The 10,078-nt window shown below is 30.8% G+C and overlaps 1 protein-coding gene across 2 annotated transcripts in view; it reads left to right on the top strand.

Annotated features, from left to right (window-relative positions):
• Positions 1 to 82: 82 nt before the first annotated feature.
• Positions 83 to 10,078, top strand: part of RfC38 (replication factor C subunit RfC38) — a 26,668-nt gene continuing 16,672 nt past the window's right edge. Inside the window, exons 1-3 of one of the 2 annotated variants that reach the window (XM_085822725.1) lie at positions 138 to 271; positions 675 to 771; positions 9,816 to 10,021. In XM_085822725.1, coding sequence (XP_085678851.1) covers positions 9,840 to 10,021 — 182 coding nt within the window. In that variant the 5' untranslated portion in view covers positions 138 to 271; positions 675 to 771; positions 9,816 to 9,839. Of the gene's footprint in view, positions 272 to 674; positions 772 to 9,815; positions 10,022 to 10,078 lie in introns of both variants that reach the window. The other variant, XM_085822724.1, reaches the window with a different exon arrangement.

Below are 10,078 nucleotides of genomic sequence, written 5' to 3'. Positions count from 1 at the left end.
TGCTTTCAAGAAAATTAATAATGGGCGATCGAAGTAACACTACGGAAACGGATATATTTTTAAACACAGTCTTTAACTACGATCGGCAACACTTGTATTATGTCTGTGGCGGGAAAAATTGTCCTGTTTCTGATGTATTGTGTTGAAGAATAAGAGTATTAAAGTTGCGAGAAGTATTACAAAAATGAGTCTTTGGGTAGACAAACATCGCCCTAAACAGTTGTCACATCTCGACTATCACAAGGAACAAGCTTGTCATCTAAAAAAATTAGTGAGTTTTAAAGTTGATTGCTTTAAAAGTCTTTGGGTTTGCAAATTTTTACTTTCTTTTTTTTACATCTATTTATTGAATTTGAAATAGGATTGTAACAGTTTCTTTACCCCTCTCCAAAAATTAGTTATTGAAAGCGTGAGTAGAACAACTCTGATATATATATATATATATATTAAAATTTAGTGAATATTGAATTTAATAAGGAACTTTCTGATGAGCGTTTCTTTTATAAATTTTATTTATTCAGGGAAATTCTTAGGCTCAGCAAAAATCACTGGTTATGCACATATTAGAAATGCATTAGTAAAAGCGTTTGACTTAAATAATTTGAATGATTTTATGTATTATTGGTTTAATTTGTATATTAATAATTTTATATATCAATAGATTTCTGTTTCAGAATTAAAAAGAAATTCAAGAAGCAAAATTATCACTTAATTTTCCATAATTTGAACACAACAAGAGTATGAAACAAGAAAAAAGAAATTCGACTTTTGGTACAAGTCTTTTTTTTCCACTTTCTCTTATATTTAACTCCATTGTACATTGCTCCCCAAAATTAAAAGGTTATCTGAAAAAATTTGCTTATTAAGTTTTCAGTTAACGTCCACTATTGTAATTATGTGTATTATCTGTAATTGAACATATATGTAAATTACACGACAGATAGTGTATTGTGCAATGGATGAATGTTTGAATTGAAGTGTGCAATGTTTAAAATTATGCTGGCTTCTGAGAGATATCAGTATCTACAAGTTATGACGATTAGAGTAGACTTTAAGGTACCCCTTATATTATAGCGAAGTTGTTGTTTCATTTATGGTAGCCTGAGTAGTTGAATGTTATAGAAACCCTATTGTGACATAATTGGGTGCATGATTCTGGGAAATTTTGAATTGTGGGATATTTTGTAAGTGCTTTTGTGGTGTATGTTGTTTTTATTGTTTAGACGGTAGAATGGCTGAATATAGTAAGATTAATTTGAAGCTTCTGTACAATTTGGAACAAAAGGAGAAAAGAACGTTGAGTGGTGTGTAAATGAAGGTTTACTTAGTAGCCTTTATAAGTGTCCTGTTTATAGGAAGGTTATGCGTCTAGTCGAATGTAAAAACCGTTTAGATGGATTTGTAGGAAGAAAGGTTCGGATGTGACGCCGCCGATATACGGATTAAGTTCAGATAATTTTAGGAAGTTTTGGATACTGTTAAGGAATTTTGTGTGCCACAGACTAAAGACGAAGAAACTTCTAAATCAGGGTTCGTACGGTCCTTAAAAGTCCTTAATTTTTTCAAAAATGATTTTTGGTTCTTAAAAGTCCTTAATTTTGGCCAAAATGAATAAACGGTCCTTAATTTTGCTCATTTGACATTTCTTATCATTTCTAATGATTGCCATTCTAAGTGTGAATTACGATTTCTCATGAATATGGAATTAAAATTACACGGCTCTTAACCAATCTGTTGGCGGATTTGCGTTGCAAACGATTAAAAAAAAAAAAAAAAAATTAGCAATTAGCTACCCGAACGAAAGTATCGGTGTCTGATTGGCTATTCACCCAATCTTTTGAAACAGGTGTTATCCATAAATTTAGGCAGATTGTGACGAAAGCGTGAAGCCGGAAGTTCTTCAAGAGGCGAAAGTGATGATGAAGGTGCTTGAGAGAAAAAAAAAGGGGGGATTCTAAAAATATTTGCCAAAATGAGAGCAATTCCAACCTGGAAGGCCACAACCCTTCCGACGCCAATAGGAACGAGATGCCTGGAAAGTGCATTTTCAATAAACTGTGGCTTCATCAAGCTGACTACAAAGACTGGATATTGATGGATGGCAATCTTTAAATGTGGTCTTTATCTGAAACAAATTGAAATTTCTAGAATGGGAGAGTCAGCGCTGAAAATTCACATGAAAATTAAGTTTCGTTTTATCATTTCAATTTGTTTTTACACGGTTTTGCTTAGCTTAATTTCTGTGTTTGTTTCAATTAAGCCATAAATTAATTTTTTATCACCTTCTACGGAGTTTATTCTCTTTTGCACATACTATATGTATTGGATATCGGGATTATGAGTTTATTTCTGCAGAGGGTCTGTTCAAATTTCTAGAATGGGAGAGTCAGCGCTGAAAATTTACATGAAAATTAAGTTTCGTTTTATCATTTAAATTTGTTTTTACACGGTTTTGCTTAGCTTAATTTCTGTGTTTGTTTCAATTAAGCCATAAATTAATTTTTTATCACCTTCTACGGAGTTTATTCTCTTTTGCACATACTATATGTATTGGATATCGGGATTATGAGTTTATTTCTGCAGAGGGTCTGTTATTGATTTCGTGGGAAATCTGTTAGCTTCATTTTGATTTTAGGTCGCCAAGGGCAAATTCGGTAACGCTAGCCGAGAAAAAGTGAAGTTCGGAAATACGTTTTGAAGCTTCAATAAACGATTAAGTATTTGGTTTAAACCTATGTTGTTGATAGTAATGCATAATTTTTGCTAATGGCGATACAATTATTATTTGAAAATAACTAACTAATTAAAAAATTTTTAATATTTTTAAAGCTGAAAACAACTAATTGAAACTAATTTTCCTGAATTAACTAGACGGAAAATTAACTTTCATGAATTACTAAAGTTATTGGGTAGAAGTTTAACTGAAAATATACATTCCGTATTATATATATATTTATACAGTACAAAGTCCGAGGTCTGGACTCGTCGGGACTTCGGCGATCCCAGATTTGAGATTTTTCCGAATATTAGATCATTTTAAATCTACTAAGATGGCACGTAGAAATTATAAAATTGAAAATATGAAATCGTGATTTATGAAATAATGAAGCATTTATGATTTAAAGGGTATCAAAATTTACAAAAGAAAAGAGCTTAATATTTATATGTTTACTTTATTAAACATTTCTTTCAATGTGAGTTGTTTGATTTGTTTTCTCTGCTAATACTTTAGACTAATACTATAGACATATAATTTCTTGTTCAGTTATTAAGTTCCATGGCTCAAGTCCTGTAATTGCTGTGTCGAGAATTCCGAATAACTTGTCAATCAAAATTTTTTCTCGTTCAGTAACCTCTCTGTTACTTTCTTCACTATCGGTAGCTGTATTTTCTGGATTTAGAACCATACTACAGATTTCGCCCTCTGTTATTTGATTGATGATTGGGCATTGTCATCGCAATGAAAAACTTCTGTTTAACTTCACTAAATTCTGCCGCCTGGTGCGGCCATGTGAGATCTGGCGCTGGTTCTGGCTTTATGTGAATAACAAATCAGTTATTCTTAATTCAGATAGCACTAAATATAATCGTTTGTCCTCTGAGTATCATTAACAAAATCTATTTTTAGCATAAGGAAAGAAATTTCTGCTAAATCTCCCCTTGTCAACATTTTAGCCCATTAAACTTAAATCTGTAATCGGATGATACTCTGTTATTTGGCGTCGCTGCATGATTCATCACTCAAGTTGTCATCCATTGATAAACATGCGGTGATGAAAGCAAAATACAATAAATAATGATTCGCGATTTCGGCATCAAGGATATAAAATATTAGTTGGTGTAAAATTAACAAATGTTTCGGTATGAGATTATGCCAAGCAGATACGCAGCTATGGAGTCAAGTTACTAATCACACAAATTTATGCTAAAATAATTATTACTTCAATAATGAGATATTTTATTGGTTGATCTTTACATTACGGTAACTGGTAGTTTGGCGACATTTTGGAGGCGATAAAGGTTACTACCTGGGACTTTGGTAATAATGTGAGCAGTACTGAGTTCCGATTACGCATTATTTTGTGTGGGGGAAATGAGAGATCATGGGATATGTCATGTGATATTAATGGACGAATTACGGTTCTTTAATCGGAAAAGGGGGGAAATCGGGAAAAAATCTGGAAATTTTGTATTTGGCTTTATTCTGTGTTGTGTGAAATAGTGTTTGTGAATTTTTGGATCCCATGGCCGTAAGTAAAGTGAATTCGAAATGGGTATTTAGTGGTATTGAAAAGGATAGTAAGAAATGTTTTTTAAGGTTGTGTGAGAGAGAAATAAACATGTTTTATTATGTTATTTATTTTACCTGGTATCTTGCTTTGAAAGATAAGTATGATTTTAAAGATTCTGAAAGAGAATGAAGAAAAGTGTATCCGCCACGTAATGAAGATTCTGAAGGAGATTAGGTAAGTTAGTATTTTTAATTATTTTTATGCATTGTTGGAAATGTAAGGTGGAAAGGAATTTGGTATTATTGGGAAAATTGTTATTAGCAATGATTTAGTTTAAAGTAATTAGGATTGTAAGGTAGTTTTTATTAATTGAATGTATGTGCTTATGTATATTTTAAGTGGTGTTTTTGAATTTAATTATATTTTAATGAAATGATAGTTATTTTGTGAATTTTATACTTGTAGGAATTTGGTGTATGTTTAAGTTGAAATAAATGTGCATGGAAATAATTTAAATATTTGATAATAAATATTTGTAATGCTTCATGTATGAATTCGTTGGTGACGTGTATAATGTAATAGATGATTTAGAGGTAAAAGTTTTTGGATATTTTATTTATTTTATATGTGGAAATGTTCATATTTGTAAAGGGTAAATACTTTTTCGCGATCATGTAATTTCATATATGTTCTTTTTACCGGGTTTAAAGATTGAGAAAATTGTCATGTATTTTCGTGAAATTTTTTTAATTTATGAGATAAAAGCAGTGTACATGGATATAGTGAAGAGTGTGCGCAATGCCATTTTTGTGCAATTCTGGGATGTTTTTTTAAGTAAAAATAAGTCGACGTGTACATGGTTCAGTGATATTTTAATGAAATGATAGTTATTTTGTGAATTTTATGCTTGTAGGAATTTGGTTTACGTTTAAGTTGAAATAAACGTGCATGGAAATAATTTAAATATTTGATACTAAATATTTGTAATGCTTCATGTATGAATTCGTTGGTGACGTGTATAATGTAATAGATGATTTAGAGTAAAAGTTTTTGGATATTTTATTTATTTTATATGTGGAAATGTTCATATTTGTAAAGGGTAAATACTTTTTCGCGATCAGGTAATTTCATATATGTTTTTTTTACCGGGTTTAAAGATTGAGAAAATTGTCATGTATTTTCGTGAAATTTTTCGAATTTATGAGAAAAAAGCAGTTTACATGGATATAGTGAAGAGTGTGCGCAATGCCATTTTTGTGCAATTCTGGGATGTTTTTTTAAGTAAAAATAAGTCGGCGTGTACATGGTTTATGTGTATGTGTTATTTTGAAAAACGCATAAGGTGTATGGTATTGTGCACTTTTCCGAATTTTGCAGTGAATATTTGTCATGATTAAGCAGTTTTGTTTGATAAAATTTCTAGCATAAGTGTAATTCGGCTAGTAGATTGTTGGAAGAAGTGTTCAGTAGATAAGAAGAAAAGAAACATGTCTTTACTTCGTGAAGACAAAATGGCGGCGGGGAAAAAAAAATAGGGGGTTGCTGTAGGGGAGTTGGTCCCCAAATTTTCGCCAAAAAATCGCCAAGTTACCGTAATGTAAAGATCAACCATTTTATTTAGCGCCAAACTGAGATTAAGAATCGGGATTTCCAATATGTTTTTTTATGATGAGGAAAAAATTCTAATGCGCGTGCGTAAAGCATACCCCTTCCCTTCAAAAAAGGCGTAAAAAATTGGTTGGTGGTGGCTTTGAGGTCCGGATTTTAGATCATTGAATGTCCGGATCTCGGACTTTGTACTGTATAATATATATATACATCTTTCAAAATATAACTTACCAGTATGGATTCACTCTTTTAAAATAATTCTACTTTAATTAAACTTAGGAGATAATATAATCAATTAATCAATATTGTTTAGGAAATAAATTATATATATATATAGTAAAAAATGTATATTTTCACTATTCAAGTATTCACTGTGACAAGTATTCTTATCTTGTCACATGAACAGGCCTCTGTGGAAAGGGGCTTCTCTGTAAATAAAGCAATTGAAATTGAAAATTTAAGTGACTCATCATACATTTTTCAACGCACAGTATTTGATTACATAAAATTTTCTGGAGGTGTTCTTAATATCGAAATTAACAAAGAAATGAGATCAGCAGCAGAGTCTGCAAGAAGTGGAGTTCATTATTTAAAAGTTCAGTATTTAGAAAAACAAAAATCTTTAACTAAATCTGAAAATTCAAAAAGGAAAAGAAATATTATTGAGGAAGAAATTGATTATATGAAACAGAAGAAAAAATTTCTTCAAAGGGACATTAAAGATATTAATGAAGAAGTAGATGCTTTAGCAGATGAAGCTGAGACCAGCAGGAACATTGATTTGTTTATCAAAGCAAATGAACATAGAAGAATAGTTAAAGAAAAGGAAATAGACATAAATAAATTAGATGTTAAAATAGCTGAAAAGATTTCCGATTTAAAAAAAGCACAAATGTTTTGTATCTTTTATTGTACAGTTTATTATTCTAGTATCTTTCAAAAAGCCAAGGAAATAAATTGTATGTTTACAAATCAGTTATTTTAATCTGCAAAATATTTTTACATTGTGATTATAATAGTAGTTGACTGTGTTTAAATAAATATCAAATAAGTTAAATAATAATCATGTAAATCTCTAAAATAGTGACTATTATTAGTGTAAAATACACTTATACATGTTTTTCAAGAAATTATGTTCCTAATTTAATGTTATCTACTTCATAACTTGTAGGGAGTTAGTTTAATTTTCAAAATTGTTTTATGGTAAGTATTAAATTGAATTTAATAATAGTGCATAATACACACTTCTGTTAGTTTCTTAAAGTGAAATTACAAACATGAAGTCGGTTGTATGGATAATTGCTTTATTCTATTCATTATTTTGTTTGCTGATAGGTCTTTAATTTTTTTCTTTGATGGTGCTTAAAAGTCCTTAATTTTCATGTAAGGAAATATGTACGAACCCTGTAAATAGGGTAAGTGGATATTTGCTTTTTGTAGTGCTTAAATGTATAACATGTTTTTCCTTTTTTATTTTATTTTATTGTTTGGCTTAAAATGTAATTTATTGAGATTATGTATTTTTTGTTTGCCTGTATTGTAGAATTGAGTGCTCCTTTGACTTTTTAAATGAAAATATATCGATGTGTACATGAACAAAGTGAAGTAGTGCGCAATGCCATTTTTGTGCAATTTGGGAATTTTTTTTAAGTGAAAATAGGTTGATGTGTACATGGATACCGAGTTTGTGCAATTCTTTGTCTTGTTATTTTGGCTTTGTGTAGCGGCAATTTTTGGCACAAAAATCGCCGTTATGCAAGCCAAAATAATAAGTCAAAGAATTGCACAAACTCGGTATCCATGTACCACCAAAAAATGCCAAGGGGTACCCTAAAATATACTTTTACCGTTATGACTATTAATGAGCTATGACAATTTTCGTACAGCTCTATTTTGGGGATCAGTTTCAGATATCGCCAGAAGTTGATCTGGCAAAAAAATTCTAAGCATAAAAATAATCATCAGAATATTTGTGATATGGTTAAGCTGAAGAAAAGTTGAGGAAAAATAACATAACAGATATTCGTAAAATTAGAAATTTGTAATGTAAATTTAACAATTTGCAGAAGAAATCAGAAGGGGATAAAAAAAATAAAAAAAAAAAGAATAGGTTACAGTAAAGAGAAGGGTACTCCTTGTATTATTGCAAAGTTGTTTCATTTATCACCAAGTGGTGGTTTATTTATGGCAGCCCGAGTTGTTGAATGTTATGGAAACCCTATTATAATGTAATCGGTTGCATGATTGCAGTGAATATGTAAGGGCTTGTCATGTGTGTTGGTTAGGAAGTACATTGCTTGTTTTCTGGTTTAGATGGTAAAATTGCTGAATGGGGTAAGATTAAATTGAAGTTTCTGTTCGATTTGGAAAGAAAGGGGAAAAGAGCATTACTTGACTGGTGTGTAAATGAAGGTTTACTTAGTAGCCATTATTATTAGTAGCCTGTTTAGGAAGAAGTCTTAGTAGCTTGTTTGTAGGAAGGAAATGAGTATGGCTGGATGATACGGCACTACAGAGGATATTTTTTACTCTTATTTTTTTAATTTATGTGGCTATGCCAGTATACAGATTCTAGTTCAGATAATTTTAGGAAAATTTTGGATGCTGTTAAGATATTTTGTGTGACTAAAGACGTATTAATTCGTAAATAAGGTAAGTGGATATTTTCTTTGTGTAGTGCAAAGATGATTTTCCTTTTTTATGTTATTTCTTTGTTTGATTTAAAATGTAGTTTATTGAGATTATATATTTTTTAGTTGGCTGCTCCTTGACATTTTAAGTGAGTGTAGTTCGATGTGTACATGGACAAAGTCAAAGGAGTGTGCAATGCCTAGTTTTGTGCAATTCTCTTATTTTTCAAGTGAAAATAGGTTGATGTGTACATGGATAAAGTCAAGAGAGGCGCAATGCCAAGTGTGTGCAATTCTGGGATTTTTTTTCAAGTGAAAATAGGTCAATGTGCACATGGATACCCAGTTTATGCAATTCTTTGTCTTGTTATTTTGGCTTCGTGTAGCAGTGTTTTTTGGCACTAAAGCACCGCTACACAAGCTAAGTTTATTTTGTTGGCGTGTATTGTAGAATTGGGTGCTTCTTTTACTTTTAAAGTGAAAATAGGTCGATGTGCACATAGATAAAGTAAAGGGTGTGTGCAGTGCCATTTTTTTTGCAATTCTGGGATTTTTATTTAAGTGAAAAATAGGTCGATGTGTACATGGATACCGAGTATGTGCAATTCTTTAAAATGCGTCAAGAAGTGAAATTTACCCAAAATTCTCTTGCAGCCTTTTCGTCATAGGCAATTCCCAAATTGTTAAATCCATAGACTATCAAAAAAGGATTTAAAATCAATAAAGGATTTGAAGATTAAACTAGTATTTGAATGGCATCTTAAGAAATATAGAACTATATAAACTTACACAGTCTGAAATCAGCGCGTACGCTAGATTTGGCGGGCTGTTAAATAGGCATGTGTGCTAGATTTGGCGCCTTTGCGCATACATTTTCACTGCAATTTTTTTACAGTCCTCGAAACGGAATAGTACCTATTTTAGTAATCATTATATAATATAATAATTTTATCCTTTGGGAAATGCTGAAGATTAAATTGCTTGTGATTGCTGCTTCATTTATTGGATAAGTAGAACAACTTAGTAATATAAGCAATTTTGAATTTCAAAGCACACATTCTGATTTATTAGAGAAAATATTTATAGTCAAAAATCACTTTTTTTAAAGTACATTGACCATTATGCTATATCATTTTTATTTTTGTGTTTTTATCTATTCATTATATATCAGAATGAAATTCTTGCCCAGATTGGGAAGTTTAAAAATATGCAATGGTAGGGAATATTTACTGCTTAATTTTTATACAATGTCACTGGTGGAAAGCTTTTTATGCTATTATTAATAATTTAATTCTAATAAATAATTTTATGAAATATTGTTTCTTTCTTTATTCCTTTTCCTTAGGTTAATAATGGAGATTTTCCTCATATGTTGTTGTACGGCCCTCCAGGTGCCGGGAAGAAAACTAGAGTAATATGCTTACTTCGTGAGCTTTATGGTGCTGGTGTTGAAAAAATGAAAATTGAGCATCAAATCTTCGAAACACCATCAAAAAGAAAAGTAGAAATTATAACAATTGCAAGCAATTATCACATTGAAGTCAATCCAAGGTAAATTTTTTAAAATTTTGTTTGCTAGTTCCATAGTCTCTTGATATTTCTCAATAC

Source organism: Stegodyphus dumicola, chromosome 8 (assembly GCF_044657685.1).
Source record: "Stegodyphus dumicola isolate Sdum_Otavi_A_Nest chromosome 8, ASM4465768v1".
NCBI lineage: Eukaryota > Metazoa > Arthropoda > Arachnida > Araneae > Eresidae > Stegodyphus > Stegodyphus dumicola.
This window is presented reverse-complemented; position numbering and strand designations above follow the sequence as displayed.